Below are 23,046 nucleotides of genomic sequence, written 5' to 3'. Positions count from 1 at the left end.
TTGGCGGCCATATAAGGCGCTGGATTAGAGGAGCAGGGCGGATGGTGCAGCGGTGAGGAGGAAGCTTAGGATGTGTAAATGGAGGCTAAGGATCTCGGGCCTATTATTTATAAACATATAATTAGTGACGGGTTATAGATATAACATGTCACTAATGATCTGGTCTCTCCGTCCTGGGATTCGATCATTAGTGATGGGTGGTAAGTTAACCCATCACTATCTATATCTTTACTAATGCGTGAAGTTATCACTCTTCACTAATGTGCTCATCCCTCTAAGAGATTTACATGTATATTGGCTGCATCCTGAAGTAAAGTCAGGATTTGCCATCCATCTTCTCATGCAAACATATCACAAATTTGAGGTTACATTGAAATTCAGACTTGATTGAATATTACAAATATTACAAATTTGAGTTACATTGAAATTTAGACTTAACTGAATATTACAAATTTGAGGTTACAGTGAAATTCATTTGGCATGTGGCAGCCGTTTTCATGCTTCCTTTACATGGATCCCTTCATTATGGTCGTAACGTAGGTATGGAGTCTTCTCATTCTGTGCAACCTATGGCATGATTGCAGTAGCAAAAGGGGGGATTTCATCAAATTGATTGTACTCATCCTCATCAACCACGTTTTTAACTCTGACAATCCCGGCAAGAACCACATGAAGTTTCTTATTTGCCATGTCAGTCACATAAAACACCTAGGCAACTTGTTTAGCGAGTATGAAAGGTTCATCCTTATATCTGACAAGTTTGAGATTAATGCTATTGAATTCATACTTGTCTTTCATAATGCCCTTTGTCCTATATACCCAATGGCACCGAAGCAGGGGTACCTTGAATCCCAAGTAATCTAGTTCCCATATGTCCTCTATCTGACCGTAGTATGTGCTCCTGTGCATGTTGTTATCACAAGCATCTATACTGACACTGTTGTTCTGGTATGTGGTTTTCTGATCTTGGGCAACCATGTAAAATGTGTAACCATTTATATCATACCCTTCATATGGTGTAATTGTGTATATAGGGCCTGCTGCTACTTTCCTGATTAAATCACTTGTAGGAGTACTCGATTGATTGATTTCATCTTGAAACCAAGTGTTGAACCTTAGCATATGTTGCTTCGCAAGACAAGCTTCGGTCCGCCCTGGATTGTCCTGAAGAAGCAACTGCTTGTGCTCGTCGATATATGGGGACACTTCGCTCATTTGTAGAAACACAACAAAATGAGCTTGTTCTATGCCTTCGGCTCAGGAGTAATTTCATGTTTCCCCATAATTCCTTGCCCTGTGAGCCTACCCTTATGACGAGAATGAGGCACACCAATTGGGATATTTGGGTTCGTGTAATTAATGCACAACTCTTCTACAACCTTTGTAGAGTAACCCTGTGCGATGCACCCATCAGGAAAAGCTCGATTCCTTATGTACGACTTGAGAATACCCATGAATCGCTCATATGGATACATCTGATGCAGGAACATAGGGCCAAGAAAATAAATCTCGTTCACAAGGTGAGCTGTGAGATGAACCATGACATCGAAAAAGGATGGTACAAAATGCATCTCAAGAAGACATAGAGTCTCGAAGTATCTTTTTCTAGCTTTCCTAGCGCTTCCGGATCAAGTACCTTCTAACCAAATGCATTAACAAAAAGCACTGGCTCATGATAACCTCTCAAACACCAATTGGCAACATGTTTCTAATTTCAACCGCAATCATCTACATCAACATCACATGGCAATCATGAGTTTTCTTGTCGGCAACCATTTTTAGCTCTTTCACCAAAACAAGTCTTCTAATGTTGGACGATAACTGGACGGAACTTTCACACCGTGCAAGAACTCACAATATTGTTTGTCTCCTTCTTGGATAGAGTGATGCAAGATGGGCGTAGGAATTTCCCTTTATCGAACTTTCACACCGTGCAAGAACTCACAATATTCTTTGTCTCCTTCTTGGATAGAGTGATGCAAGATGGGCGTAGGAATTTCCCTTTATCTATATCCTTAACATGAAGCGCTGGCCTTAACCCCATTTCTTCAAGGTCAGCTCGTGCGTTTTCATGATCTTTTGTTTTCCGCTTCATGTTGAGCAATATACCGAGGAGACTATCGCAGATATTCTTCTCTACGTGCATGAGGTCAATATAGTGATGAATGTCTAAGTATTTCCAATAATCAAGCTCCTAGAGAATTGATTTCTTGTTCCACATTCCATTTTCATCACTCGTGGAGGATCATTTTTGGTTGCCAAGGACAACATTGATATCCTTAACCTTATCATAGATATCTTGCCTGCTGAAATGCCTTGGAGGTGACGCTTTCTCTCTTGTGTTGTCAAATTGAGACTTCATTTTCCAGTACCGGTGGTTCCTTGGAAGGAAACGTCGATGCCGCATGTACACTATTTTCTTTGACTCGTTCAACCACATACTCTCAGTGTCATCTAAGCATTAGGGGCAAGCTTCACCTTTTCTTATACTCTGCCCTGAGAAGTTATGAAGTACTGGTAGATCATTGATAGTGACAAATAACATGACAGGCAGGGTGAACTATTCTTGCTTGTACTGATCCCAAACCTCCACGCCTTTATACCATAGTGCTTTAAGATCATCCACCAAAGGCCTGAGGTACATATCGATGTTGTTGCCAGTTGCCTCGGACCAGGAATTAAGGTTGACAACATAATGTATTTTCGCTTTTTAAAAAGCCAAGGTGGAAGGTTGTAGATAGACAATACAATAGGCCAGGTGCTATGTGAGGTACTCAAGTTACCGAACGGATTCATGCCACTATGCTCATAGCAAACCAAATATTTCTTAATTCTTTAGCGAACCACCCAAATGTGGAATCAATGGTTCACCATTGAGCTGAATTTGTAGGGTACCGTATCATTGCGTCATTCTTATGACCCTCCTTGTGCCACCGCAACAATTGGGACTCCTCTTGCTGCCATCCTCCATGTCGCCACCATCATTTCTACTCTTGTAGATGGGTTTCATCCACGAAACATGACACAATCCTCCTTACATGCATGTATTTTTTTCTACCTCCAATCCCAAAGGACAAACTATCTTCTTCACGTTGTAGATGGTCTTGGACACCTTGCTCCCCTCTGGTAGCATGTCCTTTAACATATGAAACAATGCTTTGAAACTCCTATCAGACCAATGATGGGTTGCCTTGAATTGCAGAAGCGCAAGCACCGCAAACAACAACGTGTATTTCTCCTTACAGACAAGATAAAATGGTGTCTTCGAGCCTCACACCAGTTCCAGGAATTTGCAAACTCACCATCACTAATGCGGCGGGTCCCATCGTGCGTCATCCGACGCGTTTCGGGATAACGTCGCAGGGCTCGAGGCATATCGCCTGCCGCTCTGCTGTGTCAGGCTCACTCTGACCGGGCGGGCACGCGGGGTTGCTCGGTGGCTGTCGGTGGGCCCTCCCCGCAGCACCCGCTGAAAAGCGGGATGACGACGACAGAACCGGACAGGGGCGCGTTTTCAACCCCCCCCTCCCCCCGTAACATCAAACTGCAGCCCATGATAGTTGCTTTCCATTTATGGCGCCTTGGAACTTGCACCATCCTTTCTGGGCACGCCAAGTGCCCCCCGACGGTATAAAAGGATGCAGTGCGTCCCGACGACAAAGGTAGAGACACACAGAAGACAATGGCTTCTTCAAGACCGAGACAAGCTAACAAAGCTCTAGACTTAGACAAACATCCTTGTAACACAAGAGATCCTCAAAGAGACATTTCCAGTGCATTTATAGCATACACACAGGAGTAGGGTATTATGCTCCGTGCGGTCTGAACCTGTCAAAAATCCCTTGAGCATTTATTTCCTCCTGCATCTGATCATCCAACCCACCTGCATCTCATTTACTCTCATTTATTTCATGTACGAGGTAGATTCAGAATCATCCCCCTGGCCGAATCTCAAAGGGGGTCCCTCCGGATCCCCGCTTGTGGAGTTCATCCTCCGACAGTCATCGGTAGAAGTCGAGCGGTGATTCGACCATCATTCACGAGTTATATGGCTTAATTATTGTTTCACAATGAAATAAAGTTGGGATGAAAGAGTTGGTGAGGATGAGACGAGATGTGGGCGGTGCTAAGGGTAGGTCGGGAGAGGAACCCGAATGCCATAGACTACTTGCATCGATTAAGTACTGAGCATTGTTTGCCATTGGCTTAAGCACTTTTCGTACTTTCACATGTTCAATAAATGTATGAATGAGCCGATTTATCATGCGCCATGCTAATCCTTGACTTGCGACCCTATGACATGTAAGGGAAACATAATGAGGAGGAGCAAAGTGGTGGAGAGTCGGAGGTGTTTGGGACATGCTCGCGGTAACCCCGATGCCGTAGGGGCATGCGCAAGTGGACAGTTTCGGGTATAAAAAAGGTTGTCTCGGGGGCCAAGAGGATGGACCTGAGTCGTGTGGATAAAGATGTATCCACTGTAGGGTGTAAGATCAATTTGAATTGTTGTGCTCTTGTTTATGAGCATGCTTATGTCCATCCACATCAATCGTAGAGTTTCGATGTTGGGATGTATGTGGTATGTTGGGAAGTGGTTATTATTGGTTATGTTGAGAGGAGTATGATCATGTGACAGATATGTTATGATTATGATTTCATGATAGGAGGTACGAGTTGTTAAGATGTGTAGATGCTCACACTCTTGAGTCAACAAATGGATTTAGCGAATAAATTCATTTAACTTTGTGGTCGATTCTTTGCTATGCATCCCCAAATGCATGATCCTTAGAGTCGGGTTATTATATACACCCAATATAGAATAAATCTTGCGAGTATCTTCGTACTCACCTTGCTCTTGTTGAGTTTTGCAGGTGAGGAAGAAGTAGTGTACTGTTACTTCATGCTCGCCGATGTCGGCGATGGGTAAAAGTAGTATGGACTACTCGTGTTGTTTTGGGTGGTGCCTCATGGCAGATAGCACCATCTATCTTTTGCTGTTCATAAACTTTATATCTGCTGCGTAGTAACTCTAACTGGCTAGGAGATGAAACTATTGTATTTTATTCTCCTAGCGTTCGTTGTTCTGTAAATTGTTGAACTTGTAATAACTTAAGGACTTGTAATATATTTACATTACTCACTCTTTATTATGTCTTAATGTGATGAAATTTGTTGTAAAAGTATGTGTTCCGATCTTGGGCATAAAACACATACCGAGACTACCAGAATTGGATTCTAGTTAATCATTGTTGGTCGTGATTGTTGTGGTGAGATGTGGCTTAGCACATGGCATGTCAAAAGATAGGTGTGTGCTATCTCTCATCTTATTAAATGATTGTTCTAATGATTAATCCGTATACAATTTGGATGGTTTTCCTCACAGCGTGATATCAGAGCAAGATTTAATGAAGTAGCCTAAAATACTTAGGATATGGGTTAATAAAATATGTCAACCTCACTAACGCAAATCCACTAAAGTTTATTTCAATATCCTAAATATGTGCTTTATTTTATTCCTTACCTTGTCATAGAGCTATTCTTACCTCTTCATGTTGTTAATATGCTTAATCTTGATCTCTAACTTGTCTCCTTCTTAATGGGTTAAGGATAGCCGCTCTTGCCTTGGTGATGGCTACTCGTGCCGAGGGTGTGGAAAGTTTTCCCGCACTCCTTCGCGAAATGCTTTGGCTCACAAACTTCACCTTTGCACCAGAGTATGCGGTGTATGCTCAAGGAGTTGGACCCGACTTGGTGGAATACTTAGCGATAATGGACATTCAATCATGTATCATTAAAGGTGGAGTCAACTCTCACTACTTTGAAGTAGATGGAACTTCAGAAGAGATGGCAATTCAAGCGGTGGCATACAAGGCGGTGGCTACCCTTCGTGGCGAGTTATTAGTTTTGAGTAGGTGGCCGTCCATCCATTTTCCCTTTCAAGGAGGCAACAACGCCAAAAACTTTGAAGATATTCCGGATGCCGCCCCACTAAGTGAGCACTGCATGGTAGAGTTGGTTCGCTCTTTGGATCGATCATACCATTGCGTGGTGACTGAACTATGGGAGACACGAAGGCATTACGACAGGATGCAATACGAGATAGACTTGCAAGTGCGTCGTGGATTTGTGAACCTCGAGGTGTTGTATGGAGAGGGCCATATGACGCCACATGGGAGAGCACCTCAGTCTCACTATTTTCCAATGGTTCTAGGAACACATGTACCTCATCCCTATGACCAAGGTGCGAGAGCGTCCAATGGATTACAAGTGCCCCAATTCCATAATTGGGATACCACGAGGGAAATGCAGTTAGGTGAATCGTAGCGTCTTACACATCCAAGTGCTCCTGACGACACGGGCTCTCCTCAAGTTCATCTTTTGGATGAATTTATGGAGGACTTTGTTAGAACTCCTTATCACGGGTGGTTCTAGGTTAGTCGGAGTTAAGAAAAATGTAATAGGGCGTAGCTTCTTTTTATGCCCCTAAGTGTTATGTATTCGTAAAATTATTAAGAGGACGATCGTGATTGTTGGATCATGTTTATTTTAATGGTTGAAAATTTTGTTGTGTGTGGAATGTGGTGGAAAGGCTGCCTGGCACCAGACCTTCTAGTGATTTGACCACCATGGCAGTGGTCTAACCGCCGATGCCAGCGGTCTGATTAACATTCCTACAGTTCGACTGCTGACACTTGAGAAAACGCATTGAGAGCGGTGAGCTAGGCTACGTGCATACCCATGTTGCACCTTACCTTGAACATGCATTCCCCCCCCCCCCTATTATAGAATGCTTTCATGAGCATCACTTGCCTTGGTCCGACCGATGCCGTTTCTGCTAAATTGGAGATTGATCGTTCATCCTTGTCGTCACTAACAGGATGAAGACCCGCAACAATTTTGGGAGTGACCTTCCTGAGAGCTCCAACAGGAACAATTCAACACCGCCCCTACCGCCAACCATGGCGGATGTGTTGATACAAATCGAGCAAAGCTGCCAGGCTCAAACCACCCTTCTCAAAACTCTCGTGCGTAACACGTCCCCTCAAGGAAGAGATGGAGTTGGACACATGATGACTTTCTGGACTTCCTCCAAACTCAACCGCCTACCTTCACACGTGCTGAGCTCTCAGTTATGAGCATGCTTATGTCCATCCGCATCAATCGTATGGGCATGCTTATGTTCATCCGCATCAATCGTAGAATTCCGATATTAGGATGTATGTGGTATGTTGGAAAGTGGTTATTGTTGGTTATGTTGAGAAGAGTATGATTAGGTGACAGATATGTTATGGTTATGATCTCATTATAGGAGGGTATGAGTTGTTAAGATGTGTAGATGCTCACACTCTTGAGTCGACAAATGGCTTTTGCGAATAAATTCATTTAACCTTGTGGCCGATTCTTTACTACGCATACCCAAATGCATGGTCATTGGAGTTGAGTTATTATATGTACCCAATATGGAATAAGTATTGTGAGTACCTTCGTACTCACCTTGCTTTTTTTGAGTTTTGTAGGTAAAAAAGAAATAGTGTACAGTTACTTTATGCCCGTCAATGTCAGTGACGGGCAAGAGTAGTATGGGCTACTCATGTTGTTTTGGGTGGTACCTCAAGGCAAATGGCGCCACCTATCTTTTGATATTCATAAACTTTATTTTCAGTGTGTAGTAATTCTAACCGGCTAGGAGATGAAACTGTAGTATTTTGTTCTCCTAGTGTTCGTTGTTCTATAAATTGTTGAACTTGTAATAATTTAAGGACTTGTAATATATTTATATTACTTGCTCTTTATTATGCCTCGATGTGATGAAGCTTGTTGTAAAGGCGTGTATTCCGATCTTAGGCATAAAACACATGCCAGGACTACCGGAATTGGATTCTGGTTAATCATTGTTGGTCGCGAACGTTGTGGTGAGGATGTGGGTTAGTACGTGGCATGTCAAAAGACGCGCGTGTACTACCTCTCATCTTATCAAACGATCATCCTAATGATAAATCCTAATACAATTTGGACGGTTTCTCACAGTAATCATCTAAAATAGAAATAGAAATGAGGCTCCTACTTAAGGTGGGAATAAGAGTACATTATTCAAATGAAGCGTAAAGTCGTTATGCAGCGTTAATAAAAGATCTCCTACTGCTTCGACTTCAGTCTCCTTCCCATTAACCATTCTAAGACCCCCCCCCCTTCGGAGCGTCCCGAAGGAAATGAATTCCCTTCTCGGCAAGCCACTCCTTAAAGCTTGCACATTCCTTTTGAACATACCCCTTTCTCTTATAGAAGCATCATATGATGTCATTAGGTTCGGTAGATGTAGCATACAACTTAGGCCCTTTAGACCCTGACTTGCTTGACTCTCGCTTGGAAGTAAAATTAAGCTTCTTCTTTGACTAAAACTCCCCTTGGAACTTTCTCTTCCCTGGGCTTTCAATAACATGATGTGCATAATCTTTCTTTTTAGCCTTCAGCCTTTCCTCCTCTTAGACACACATAGCAGTGAGCTTGCTCATAGTCCACTTCTCCTTCTGAGTGTTGTAGTTAATCTTAAAAGGTCTGGACTTAGAAGGAAACAATGTCATAAATAGTCAACTTCTCCTTCTGAATCTTTTAGTTAATTTATAAGGTTTGAACTTAGAAGGAAACAAAGTCATTATGAAATGGACTAGAAAGCCCTCAGAGATTTACATCTCCATACCCTTAAGCTTAGCGGCCATATCATTTATCATCATGACATGCTCTCTCTCACCGTTAGTTTCGTCATACTTGGTTGTCAGCATTTTCATAATAAGCGTGCTAGCATAAACTTTTGAGGAGCTTTTGAACAAATCCTCTACGGAGTCCAAGTATGTATTAGCACATTCTGAACCGGGTATTGCTCCCCTGATCCCAACAATAATGGTGCTCTTCATAATCATAAGGGACATGAGGTTAGATCGCTCCCACTTTTCTTTAGTTGCCTCATAGATTCTCTTTTCTCAGCGAGGTCCGAGACATCAGAAGCGGGCTCAACATGAGCTGTTTCTCGTAAAGCATAATCAAGATCTACCACTCCAAGGACAATCAGAATTTGTTCTATCCAGGAGGGGAAGTTGGTCCTTGTTGGCTGCTTAATGCCATTCAGATACCCAAAAACAGTTGAATGGTTCATTTCTGTGATTTAAATGATAAAATATTATTAGTAATCATATACACACAACAAAATAAATGAAGTATGGCATGTAATTAATCCAACATTGGTCAGATTAATAACATGCTAATGACAATTTAAATTCGCATCACCATTGGGCAGAAACGAAAAGAACAAAATTATTTAACTAGGTGGGAAATTAATTAATGACACATAATTATAATCAATGTTGGTCATAATATAACTATGGCCATTAAAATTTAAATTTCGTAAGTTCCTAAGATTATTTTGAATCTCTAATAAAAATTTTCCATTGGTACCATTTTAATTAGAGATAAATAATGCTCAGAAAATAACCGTATTCATCACATAATTATAATTTGCAAAGAATAATCCTCAGAAATCGAATCAACATATAACCACAATTTGCAATGGTACATAAATGCATAAATGCATAAATTTAATTTAAATGAAAAGTAATTAAATAAACAGATCTAAAATTACATTAAAAAGTACAATTCATCACATATTCATTAAGCGTAAATAGCCCATTAAAATAAATATGGAATTAAAATAAATAACAGAAAAAATAAATACATAAAGAAATACAAGAAATGCAATTGAAGAAAAAAAATCTTAAATAGGAATGGCCCAACAAAACAACTTTGGGCCCATGACCACGGCTTAGCTGCATAGGCTGCGCTGGTGCCCATCTAACTCGCGTGGCCCAAGAAAAAAATAAACAGCACCCCGTACCATTATGTGCTCGATCCAGTAACTTTAAGAGTTTTTTTTATATTTTTTTGCATTAAAATTTAAATAAATAGATTCCCGGCGAAGGTATTTGCAAAACTAGGCGCCTGCAGCCCTCTCAAGGAGCTGCAGCCCTCTGGGAGGGCGGTTACGGTTCCTAACCGCCCCCCGAGAGGGCGGTAGGCCTAACCGCCCCCTCAGAGGGCGGCAAGAGGGGCTAACCGCCCTCTCAGGGTCTAACCCTGAGAGGGCGGTTAGCCCCTAGCCGCCCTCTCAGGGGGCGGTTAGGGACATTTTTTCCTCTAAAAATATTTTTTTTCCCATTTTGTCCTCTAAAAATGTATTTTTTTTGTTATTAAAGAAATAGAAAGGAAGGGGTGTAAGAAAATTAAGAATTTAAATTTGGAATAGGTTATGTAATAGCGGGAGAAAAAAAATCAATAATTAGTAGTCGCAGCATTTTACATGGGTATGGGATGTGAACGAGGACAAACATAGTATTAAACATAGGGTGAAAACATTACAATACACTATAACCGCGACGACACGATGAGGAAACAAAGGTGGCATGTACGGTTCGCACTAAGACCTACTTATTAGTGCGTCGATCCTAATCATAATATGCCTTAGGGAGGGAAAGTATGTCGGGTTACATTAGGTACTCTCTACTGCGTGCATCTAGGATACTTTCCCTTTCAGAGGGCATCGAGACCTGCCGCCTTAGCACGGCGGGCTCTCTCCCGCTTCCTTTCCCTCTCAGCCTCTCGAGCCTGAGCCACGGTACGGTCGTGCGCCGCCTTCCTCATGCACTCTTCTTCCTCCCGCTTGAGGCGAAGTTCCTCTTGCTGTTGCTCGTACTCCGAACGTGCGTACGCTTCCCTTCTCCACCTCATGTTCATGTCGACCCACTGCTTCTGTGAGTCATTTTGCTCATTGTCGAGCCACTGAATAAAATCACAGCGGTGGAGGGGACTGAACAAATGGAACAAGATGAGCGGTTAGTAAAAGAGGGTGCGAAATCGAAAGAGATGAGGTGGATATCTGTTACCGTACCGGTCGATAACCAGTTGTTGCATGACGAGGCTTGTCATACTCGTAGTTGACACACATGAAGAAGCGCAGTCCATAGGTGTATGAGATGTCCTGCGACTCGCGGAGCTTACAAAGGTCACCACAGAAGCACATTGGTGGTTCGAGACCTTCAGGTATGGTAGTCCCCCAATGTTTCTTTAGTGGGCTCGATGGAGCTGAGGAAGACATTGCACTTGAGAGATATGAGAAATGAGCGATGCTTCACCGTAAGGAGGTTCGGCTATTTATAGTTGGGGGAGGCAGGAGCATTGGATTCGCTCGTGAAGAAAGGAGTGAGGGCATGGGCGTAGCTGGTGGGATGAGCATCGGATTCCATCTTGAAGAATGGGAAAGTTGTGTCATTGCCCATGGTCAGAGATTCCACGTTTATTGGTACCCGTGTTGGCATTTACTGATTGCAAAAAGCTGAGTAGTGTTGTCACATCTTGTTTAAAGCCTGCGGCAGGAGGCATGTGTTGTCAAGTCATGGTTAAAGTTTAGTGCTGTGGTCACTTCTTCTTTGAACGTGTCTGAATATGAAATGCATTTACGAAATACTAAGTCGACCATACAAAGTAAACGTGTCTTAATACATAGGAGTACATCACGAAGCGAATATGCATATGTTAGTTACATAAAATATAAAATGCTACTCATGCCTCCCTCGTTGCCGTCGACCGTGCGCCCCATCGTGGTCCCGATGCCGCTGGTTAACCCTCACGTGACCCCTGGAGTAGGTGAGGGGGTCGGGTGGACCGACGTGTCTGGTAGGCCTAGTAGGGACCACCGGTGTCGAGGGCTCGTCCTGTGTGGGCTGTGTCCGAAGGGGAGCACTGGAAACCTGGGACCGCTGAAGGACGTCGTAGTCAGGTGTGCCCCCGAAGAAGTCATGGACGATGTCGTATGCGGTGTCGGGGCCAGCCTCATCCTCCTGACTAGGGTAGGAGGACTGTGAAGGCTCGGCAGGCGTCCATGTGTACTAGCTGGAGGGGCCTATGAACAAATAATCACGTTAGATACAAACAATATGTATTGAAAGTAGTAATAAAAAATGTATAATTGTACCTGCGTGGTACGACGGTGCAGCAGAAGAAGGCCACGTTGACGTGCCGTAGTACGTTGCGGGCGGGGTAGGGCGTGGGGCCGTCGAAGACGGACCGGCCTCGTCACCGAAGTAACCTGAGCACAATATTTACTTATTTTGCTGAATGTATTAGAAACTAGGATGAAGGGTGCCCGGAGTACCTGAGGGTGGACGCACAGGGCTCGATCTACGAGGCTACATCGAGACTTGTGCAGGCGGACCTAATGAATGTTTAATAATAATAAGTAAAGGATATTGTTCAACATTATTCAAAAGTATAATTCGTACCATGTTGCTCCGACCCTCCATGACGTGGTAGAAGGGGTCGTGTGGGTGCCGACACTGAAGAACGTCGGTGCACGTCTGACGGTCAAGATGACTCGGCGTGTACACTACTCGATCTGGGAGGCGGCCCTGCTACATCTGTGGTAGATCGGCAGGAGGTGAGCTTCAAGGCGCGTATCGTCTTGTCGAAAACCCGTTTAATGAAGCTCGCAACATCCGACGCACTTAGGTGGTGCCCTTGCTGGACGCGCTCCATGGCAGCAGCTGCATCCCTATTTACGTCATAAAGGATATCTGTCTGCGGATACGAACAGAAGTGAACAATTACAGTATACATTTATGTTCATTCAATATGGAGTACGGACTTCAAAAAGTTACTTACTGCTAAAGCGGTGTCCTCGTCCCAATGCACCGGGTATGTCTCCGTTGTCGATGCGATGTGGCGCTGGACATCCTCAGGGGTGTAGGTGACACGGGTCCGCATACGTGGTACATACCACCGTAGGTACTCCCTGAAGTTCCGCTCGCTGTGTGGACGAGCCTCCTCCACGACGTCTTGTAGCGCTTGGGCCCATGTTGCCACGTAAGGGGCCAAGCGCTCCGCCAAGAGGTTGCCAGCTGGCTGGCATTTCCGTGTGTACCTGCATTGAAACCACGGTAAATGTAAGTCACAGTGAAACGAAGGTTGCTAAAACTATAATTTTGCAAATGTACTTGTGGACTTGCACGGGGACGCTACGGATGTGGACGAGCGGGAATGCCTGGTGACAGCCAAACTGCCGTATGACATGGTGCGGTGAGTACTCTTCGACGTAGATGTCAAAGACAAGGGGCACCTTCGTGAGCCAGTACTCCTCGTCACGGGTGCACAAGGGTGACAAACCCAACCCTGCACGCGCCTGCACGGACGGAATGCTGTATGGCTCCCATACCACATCGTCAGGACATAGCCTGTCAAACTGGGTACGAAAATGCTCGTACGCGCTGCGAGGCTGCTCGTGCGCCCAGTGTGGCTGAGTGACAAACATCAATACAAATATTTAGAGAGAAACACAATACGAAGGAAACTGTTAATGTACAATACGTACCCAATGACGACACCACATCGAGGCCATTGTAGGCGCGTCCTCGTCCGTCTCGCCGTACCATTCCTCTGGGTACGGGGAGCGGTCCATCACTGGCCTGCCTATGGCAAAATGCTCGTACGACCATAGCTGAAGAAGAAGTGGACACCCGGCGAAAGTGGCTAGTGCCTCCTTCTTCGTGCATGCGTCGCAGAGCACCCAATACATCGCAGCAAGAATAGCGGATGCCCAGTTGAATTGTGGTACGTCCTCCGCATCAGCGTCCACTATCGACCGGGCGTACGGCACAAGTGTCCTGGTAACCAGGTGGCCTTGGCCACTAGTGAACATCACCCACCCAAACAACCAAAGCAGGAAGGCCTCCAAATGTCTCGAGACCGCGTATGTGTTGGCGTGTCGGTGTATGTACGCCGGTTGCACATATGACTGGTGTCAGAAAGGATCATTACGACATACTTTGTTAGTATTCCATAGGTTGTATGTTACAGTACCTGGAACTGTAGGATCCACTTCTTCGTTGGCCCTCATGCATCGGATAAGAACTCAGGCACGTAGGGGGGTGTGTCCGCCTTTTGCTCCACCGGGCCAAATCGCTAATGCATGTCCTTCATCCAGTCAGCCTGCATATCGATGACCCCAACCGCAGCTCCCGAGCAAGGAAGGCCTAAGAGGTAGGAGACGTCCTGCAGGATCGGGGTCATCTCTCCGCACGGGAGGTGGAACGTATGTGTCTCCAGCCTCCAACAGTCGACCAGTGCTGCTATCAGCGACCAATCGAAGTAGAAACGACGGGCCGCAACCTCGGGGTTCTCCGTCGATCGGGCCTCGACCAACCGGCAAAGCGGTAGGAGTCCAGCCGCTGCCAACCTATAAGTGTTGCAGTATATCAATAATATGGAACAACAGCAGTGATATGACAATTTCGTATCAAATTTTCTAAGTACCTGTGATTCCATCGCTCGTCTATCGTCAGCAACTCTCCAGGGCCTCGTGGGCGAAACACTCCTAGCTCCGTCTGGTGCTCGGCGGATAAGAAGCTGCGATGCTTCTTGTCCACGGCAGGGTCCAAAAGCTCGGGGGTCGGAGGGTGAGCCATCTCTGCATTTGAAAGACATGTACATTAATACATTGATAAATAAATACAACAACAATATACTTTGAATGCAAATTAACTATATGCAAAATTAATGAATATTAAAATGGTACAAAACTAGCACAACACACATAAAGCTCACCTAGACAACAGGTGCATCACCGCCTGCATTTTTGGGACAATATTTATAAGTGTGACCTACTTCATTGCACTGACTGCATCGCTTAATCCTAGGGCCAGCCTCGGATTCATCCATATCGTTGCGAATCTGACGAGTTTGTCTTCGGCCCGGTGCATTCTTCATCTTTCCCAAATCAGGCACATATATTCTTGCAAGCCCTGGGTTACTTGTAAAAGTGTCAACAATGCCGTAACCATACAGCTCCTGGTTCCAGGTGTTGAGTATTTGATCTTTCATAAAATACTGTGACACATATTGCCTGGGAAGCATATGGTGCTCCGCGCACGCAGCTATGACATGTGTACAAGGTTTGTGGAGTAATTGTGGCTTTCTGACAACTACATATGCATGTCCCACTCCTTAGCACACACTCTTGAACATGCCACTCACGTCTACCCCCCTCCGACCCTTATCCCGACACAGAACACTGAACCTGTGCTCTGCAGTGCCCTCTTGATTTGCGCGATGCATGTGGGCCTTCTTATTTGCCTTCTCCATATACTCACATAGCATCCACCCGTAAATCATACGATTGTCCTCCATTACAACCTTAGCAGCTGCATACCGATCAATAAAGTACTTGCAGGTTCCATGCAAAATGCCTTCTACAATTCCAACTAGTGGTAGGGACCTCATTTCTCGCATGACCCAGTTATAAACCTCTACAAGGTTTGTAGTCATTACTCCATACCTTGCACCACCACTGTCGTACAGAAGAGCCCATTTTTTATTCGGCTCATTGCGTATCCACTGTGAGAAGCTCCTAATAGATGAGCCCGATCTCCTTACAATCTGCGGAGTATCGGTTGGGAGAGAACCGAGAGCTATTGGTGCATCGTCATTAGGTGCAGCCTCCGCAGTTTATTTTAGAGTCAGTTCATCAAGTCTTGCCCATAATGCATTGAACTTACGTTGCTGGTTCTGACTGCACAACTTCTTGAAGAGCTTCATTAACTCTTTGTTTTTAAACTATCTGTAGAAGTTCGCACCCATATGGCGCATGCACCACCTGCTTTTGAGATCGGGCCACTGTACTGGTACACCCCGTCGCACGCTACCATGTTGCATATCCAGCAAAGTCTGCAACAATCCTGCATGTCTATCATGAATGAAACACACATCTGGTCGGTCAAGAACAATTGCATGCTTAACCCGCTCTAGGAACCAATACCAGCTGTCCCCGTTCTCACTCTCCACGAACGCAAACCCTAGTGGCAGGACTTGGTTGTTACCGTCGACCCCTATTGCTGACAAAATTTGCCCTTTGTACTTGATGAGGACATCACTCTTTCGGATACACACACTGAGTATTCCCCCAACAATAGGTCCATTGACACGAGCTCGTGCACGTCAACTAAATCATGAGGTGAGCTCGTTCCTTAGTGTTCCTTTATATTTTGATGAGGATGGGATGCTACTGAATAATTGTGATATATTGCTACTTAGGAACACGGGAGAAGAACAGCAAGGGCGCCCAAGCCAAGGTGGAGGTCCAATCCAGTTCGAGTCCGTTTCGGAGTCCAGGACCAGTCCGCACTAAAATCGTCGCCCAGGACGCATACGGACTCCGTTTCCGACGTTCTGCACATGGTTGGAAAGATAAGGAGATAAGCTTTCCAACGGGACTAGTCCCATATCCAAATTATTTCTGAGTCAACGGGAATCGTCGAAACAAGTAGACGTCCAGAATCTATCAGGGTGCTGCGCCACCATCTTTTGGGCTGTTGGCCCGTGTATCGTGTTGGAGTCTATTAGGGACGCGTTCAGGGGTCCTTGGCCGACCCTAATCCTTTATATACAGTAGCCGCCGCCCTAATTAGAGTTGGGTTTTGCTTAGACATTGATCTACACACAGTTGTGAGATTTTCGCTCTTGTTCCGGACCGACTAGGCCGCCGCAAGTGTTTGTGGAACCCCGACTTCGAGTGCTTGAATTCAATTCGTAATATTTCAGATTGCATCTTCTACGTTCTTGCTTGTGTTCTCGGTACGCTTGCAGGGATTGAGCCTTCTTGGCGAGGTCAACCGTGCGACACGGTTGATAACCATCGGAGCTGTGGTGTAGTGATTGCAAGGGAGACGATCTGTTCGGGTCGAAGCCTTTGGATCATCAACGTCGAGTTCTCCACCCACCGACTTATCACTACCTATCGGAAGATCAGGCCAACATTACTCATCAACTGGTATCAGATTTTCAGGTTGCCCGTTAGGTAATTTCGTTTTCCCCTTTAGATTAGTCTGTTTTTCATTACCTAGAGTCCTGAAAAAGCCAAAAAAAATTCCGTCAATTTCCGCTGCCCTAGAACCCTTTGTGCCTTTGCAATTTTTGTTTTCAGTTGCACGTTGTTGAGTTTGTGTCCGTGGTCGAGTCTTGTTGCTGGTTTTAGAGTCATGTTCTTGGTTTTTAGTCAACGCTCCGTGCTGTTTTGATCACGCCGCTATCCCATCGCCACCATCCCCAGCAACAAGTCGAGCCACCACATTACTCGATTTGCCACCGCGAGTCGCCTTGTGTTACTTTCCGCCACGCCAACCCTAGATAGGTCGCAAGCCGCCTTGTATCAATTGCCCTGCCACCGCTGCCATCCTTGTTCATCTTGCGATCCTATTGCTTGCAATACCTTAAAGAGGTCAATTTCTGCAAGAGTTGCTTGGAAAAAAACCCTAACTCGACAGGGGTTCAGTAAAACAGCCATAACTTTCTCATACGGACTCGGAATCAGGCAAAAAAAATTTTCACGGACATCTACAGAAAAAGTTACATCCGTTGCTCCCCGGCCGTGCCGGGTTCCGCCGAAATTTTTTTCCCAAATTCGGCTTGGAAGATTGAGTATTCGAGCTGCGAAGTTTTCGCACGCTTTTCAGAGAACGTGCTTGATTTTCTGTAGGCCACATCTTGCATCCGTTTGAGCTGAAAATTTCTGTGGTTGTTGCTTGTGTGCTCCTAGTTCAGAAAAAAAATATCAGAAAAATACGAAAAAAAGAATTCGTGATTCCTACTAGTGCTAAAAGACAAAAAAGAGGAGCACATAGAGAACACCCAGATAATTGTGCTGTTTGCTGTGTCTTTCTCTGATCATCCTTTTTACCTTTGTTTCAGCTGTTGTGCTAGGACTAGGGACACGTGATAGACCAGCAACTGTGATTCATACTTTGGACACTTATTTAGCTTTGCTCTTCTGATTACAATTATTGCTAATCCTTGCTACCATATTGTACCTTCCAAGCTCCACCTCCTTTGATCCGAACAGGTTCACTCTTGCAATCATCCCACGCTTCCACTGTTGTTCCTCCTTGCTGCGTTGGTAAGAACATTTGTAAGAGCGTGGTAAGACGCTTGAGTTTGTGTGATTCCACCTTCCACAACCTAGTAGTTGATAGGGATAATATTTGTTGTCCTTTGTTTTCTACTAACCATGTCAGGTGATGGCTCTCCGTCGGATTTTAAGGATTGTGTGTCCAAGGAAGAACTCAACAAAGCCTTGCAGGATCATACTAGGCTATTGATAGACATTAGAACAAGCATTGCTAGCCTCGTCACGCGAGTCAACGACCTTGAATTGCGACAGCCACCACAGGATGATGACCATTCACATGATGATGATGATGATGATACTAATGATGGTGACCAAGAAGATGGTGAGGTTTTTGTTGGGCAAGATGCGCGTGCTGAGCAACGTTCTCATGCTGAACAATTACGTTGTGGCCAACAACAACCTCGTCAAGGTAATGGAGGTAATAATGTTAATCGCAACGGTCGTGATGATCCTTATTCTAAGATTAAGTTTTCCATGCCTCCTTTTGATGGTGCATATGATGCTGATGCTTATTTGAATTGGGAAATGACGGTTGATCAAAAGTATAGTTCTCATATGGTTCCTGAAATACATAGAGTTAGACTAGCCACTTGTGAGTTCACGAATTATGCTATTATTTGGTGGAATGGTCTAGTTTCTAGTGGCTTAGAACCTGAATCATGGCCTAGACTAAAGCGTGCCATGCGCAATAGATTTATTCCTCCTGATTATACACGTGAATTGAAAAGAAATTGCAGCGCTTAAATCAAGGTTCTAAATCTGTCCATGATTACTATCAAGAGCTTCAAATTGCTATGCTTCGATGTAGTATACAAGAGGATGATGAGGATACCATGATTCGTTTTTACTCCGGGTTGAGATGTGAAATTCAGGACCTTGTTGATTATAAAGATTACAATACTACCAATAGGTTGTTCCATTTTGCTATCTTGGCAGAAAAAGAATTGCAGGGTCGACAACAGGTGCAGAAATTGCGGAACAATTTTGGGAGTACATCTACTTCACGAGTACCACCGGGACAAGCAACAACATTCCCTTCTACATCTACACGATCTGCTGCCCCCTCCTCCAACACTCAGGCGCGTTCAGCAGGAGCACCACAACCATCACGTGAGGTGAGTAAATCTACTGTTTCGCATCACAACCCAGTCAGGAATGTTCCATCTAGGCATATGATGGGTTGGCAATATCTAAATGCTTTGATAGTTGCAGCGAATGCAAAGAAAGCACATTGCAACACTCTTTTTTCGCTGTACTCCACATCAGTAGAGGGGTAATGCTTGATATCATAGTAACTGTCTGGATTTCTTGCACAAATTGTGGCTAATTGACGAGGTAGATTGTGATACGAATCTTTCATATGTACCGAACCTCATCTCAATAGCCTTTTGTTTCGCCCTCCATGCCTTCGCATAGTTTATTGTGTACTGGAACCTTTGCTCAATAGCACGGATTATTGATCATGGCTCATACCTTAGGTTGTCCACAATCTCTCCATACATAACATTTGCAATGAAAGCAGAAGATAGGTTTCGGTGGGCGAATTCTATTTCCTCAATGTGACAATTATGTTCCTTAACTATTGAGCATTGCTAGTAGTCTGCCCATTTCCCTCTGAATGTGTGCACCCGCCAAGGGCACTGAGGCACCAAGTACTTGACATCATACTCTCTTTTACTTGATTTAACAACCTTGAATTGCCTACGAAGAGACAACGACCAGAATTTCACTGCATCAATAACTGCCTCTTTTGTAGGGTACATAGCACCCTGTGACACCTCATTCTCATGGTACTACTACGATGTCTGGTCAGCCTCGCTAACCACCAACTTCAAAAATTCTTAATCCCGCCACTCTGCAGGAACTAGAGCATTACCCTCCTCATCAGAAGAATCCCCATCGGCAAGACCTTCCTCCAACTCTTCATCCTCCAAATCCATATCTTCAATGATGCTAGGGATGTGCTCCCCTTCATCAGCTACACCCATCGGTTGCAGCTCTGGAACATCACCAACCTCCTCCCTGGACCCTACATTAGCCGCCTCTGACTCATCTTCCACTGCCTCACTTGGTCCTGCTACTGCTTTTGCAGAGTTCACCTCATTTTGATCTTTCAGGTACGCCTCAGCTAACAAAACAAGCGGCAGGCCACGTTCACAGCATATATCTACATACTGCCTCCAAGTTGATGTGGCTTCGATGGGAACAAGCTCACCAAAGTATCCATGACTAGCACGGCTCAGGACAGCTTTCAACTTCAGCTCATGTTGCTGCAGATCTAGTTGGAAAAACCGCATAAGCCATTTGCACACACCCACAATAGTCCTCTCATTAGCTTTATTAAGCCCCTTCATGACATGACGAAATCCAGACAGATCTACACCGTTGGGACCGTACCTAATTTCACCCTCACCATAATATATCTGAAAAATTAATTTATCTGCCATCCCTGGAAACACCCGCAAACATAACCCATATTAAGACAACAAACTATATTTCTGATTATCGGATAAGATAATTTTTAAATGCTACCCTAGGTTCGCAAATTATCATCTACTGTTGCCTCCTACGTCCGCAGCTACAAATAATATACTAAAAATAATATACTACAGATAACATACTGAAAATAATATACTAAAAATAATATTCTATATTGAACTGCTATCGTACCATTTTCTAACTAAATTTGACAATTTTCTAAACCCTAGGTCATAAATGTCTAAAATCTATGTCATATACTACTACTGCACTAATTAACAACAATAAAAAGGAAAAAAAGATTTACCCGAAATTTTCCTTCAAATCCGCGGCCCAAATGCAGCATGGCTTCGCCGACCTCTCTTCCTCCCCTCTCATCTCCTCTCTTCTCCTTTCTCTTCTCAACATTTTCTTTTTTTCAGATTTTTATGATTTTTTTGTCAATTTTTGGCTTTTTTATAGCAGAGGGCGCCGAGCGGGCGGTGCGGCGCAGCGGGCAGGGAGGACCCCTTACCGCCCCCTGAGAGGGCGGTAAGGAGCTCTACCCGCCCCTCAGGGGGCGGTAAGCCTCTGGGCCGGGCGGAAAGGCCCCACCCGCCCTCTGTGGAGGCGGTTAGGCCTTCGGCCCTATCAGGGGGCGGTTAGGATCCGTACCCGCCCTCTCAAAGGACTGCAGCCCCCTGAGAGAGCTGCAACGCATAGTTTTACAAATATCTTCACCGGGAATCTATTTATTTAAATTTTAACTAAAAAAATATAAAAATAAAAAAACTCTAACTTTAATGTCGGTCCGAAGGCCGTACTTAAATAATTCGCCGGCCCACTATCCACTCCCAGCACAATAAAGTGTTCCCAGCCTTAAAAAGAAGGACAAATTGCCAAAATAGAAAATACTGGTGAAACTCTAGTTTGTCAAAATAGCATTGAGTATGTTAATGGGTGTGGTGGCAACGGTGCGCGCACACGGACCGTTCGATCCGATCGGACGGCTGAAAAGACTTAGCGCCACCCCACAAAAATCCTATAGGTACCCATTCTGTTCGGCCACCGCATCAACGCGAGAAAATCACGAAAGCTAACTTTTGCCTGACTCGGGTGCTAACGGCGGCGGCGGCGCGGAGACAGTGCACGACCGGGGCGGCAGGCGCGGCGGAGCAGGCGGATGCGCCGCAGATGGCGCGCGTGGAGCGGGCGCACGCGGGGTGGCGGGCGCGGCAGAGCGGGCGCACGCGTCACAGACGGTGCGTGGGAAGCGGCAGAGCGCGCACGCGCACGCGAGCAGCGATGGCCGCAGCGACTGCATAGGGCTAGTGGAGCGCCGGCGACGCCAAGGCTCACAGGTACTGATTTCCGATCCCGATTCCCTCCGATTCAAAGCTAGGGTTTCGGATTTGGGAAAAAATTGGGAAAGGGGCCGGGTGGTAAATGTGATTTCCCTACAATTCCTGAAGTTAGATCTTACTGCAATTGTACTACAATTCCTGAATTTAGATATTGTTCTTGTATTAGTGCTTTAAGGTAACTGCAGGAGGACCTGTATAGTGTACTATTCCATGGTTGACAAGAACCCGCTGCAATTCGCCCTCACAAAAGGGATATTAGACACTTTTTTTCTTGAATGAGTTATAGAGTTTTATGCTACACCAGAACAGATTATGAGATTACTACACCCATCAGTTTTAAGCTAAACTGCAAAACGAAAGAAAAAACAAACCTAGCAAAACATACTTTCAGGGGAAATGTATGATGGGTTCCCCAACATCAAGTTTATTATTAATACGTACGTACCTAGCTAGTAGCTAGGCTCTTCACTCTGATCTCCATGCCCTCAACGATGAGCCCTTTCTTGGCGTAGGTATTCGTCTTCTCTGTGACGCCCACTTTGATCTCGCTATCACCACAATTGTTGTCGAACTCACCGAGCCTGAGCTCCATCCAACCTTCAGAGCGGGTAACCGGGTAAGCCACGCCATCCAAATGCACGGCATCTTCATCGACAAATGAAACATGGACACCATTGGCGTGTACCCCATTGACATGGACGTATGACTGCCCCCATCTGAGGCCATCGTGCTCATCTGCTAGCTTGTAGACAAGGTATACATCGTAGCTGGTGTTAATTGGGAGGGCCTGTGCTGGGACACTGCCCTCGATCTCCAGCCACCAGACTTCTAAGAGCTCCATGGATACCGCAAACCTAATAACCAAACCAAACAAGCAATGGCATGCATATGTGTCAACATTAAATCAAAATACAAGTACCGAGATTGATAACTGAAGTCTGTTCATTTTGCAAGCCTCAGTCTGCTTCAAAATTTTATGATTTTCATTTTGTGGGGAGCACCCAAGCACCTAATTTGAGAATTATTCAGGCCTTTAATTTCTGAAAAAAATCATACCTAGATTCAGGAATTGAACGCAACCTCCAGTATCTGTCATCATGTCCCCAAAGGACATGCAACGATCTTGCTGGCTGGATGTAGCTGTTGCTCCCACTATGACTCTCCAGCCAGAAACCCTGTGTACGAGCAAAAGTGTTGTTTCAAGACAAGTAAAGCAATATGAATCAT

At 44.9% G+C, this 23,046-nt stretch overlaps 1 protein-coding gene across 7 annotated transcripts in view; it reads right to left on the bottom strand.

Moving 5' to 3' along the window:
* The window catches only part of LOC133887398 (putative disease resistance protein RGA1), a 43,618-nt gene that overhangs the window by 9,632 nt on the left and 10,940 nt on the right, over window positions 1–23,046 (bottom strand). For 3 of the 7 annotated variants that reach the window (XM_062327335.1, XM_062327337.1, XM_062327338.1), the window contains 2 exons: window positions 22,876–22,994; window positions 22,054–22,673 (listed from right to left, as the gene is read on the bottom strand). In XM_062327335.1, coding sequence (XP_062183319.1) covers window positions 22,265–22,673; window positions 22,876–22,994 — 528 coding nt within the window. In that variant the 3' untranslated portion in view covers window positions 22,054–22,264. Of the gene's footprint in view, window positions 1–11,500; window positions 11,948–12,019; window positions 12,134–12,199; window positions 12,260–12,326; window positions 12,622–12,705; window positions 12,965–13,037; window positions 13,337–13,411; window positions 14,276–14,352; window positions 14,507–17,192; window positions 17,626–22,053; window positions 22,674–22,875; window positions 22,995–23,046 lie in introns of those variants that run through there. The other 4 variants (XR_009903549.1, XR_009903550.1, XR_009903548.1 and 1 more) reach the window with 3 other exon arrangements.

The sequence above is a fragment of the Phragmites australis genome, chromosome 12 (assembly GCF_958298935.1).
Source record: "Phragmites australis chromosome 12, lpPhrAust1.1, whole genome shotgun sequence".
Lineage (NCBI taxonomy): Eukaryota > Viridiplantae > Streptophyta > Magnoliopsida > Poales > Poaceae > Phragmites > Phragmites australis.
Note: the sequence above shows the minus strand (reverse complement) of the source record. Positions and strands in the feature narration are given on the sequence as shown.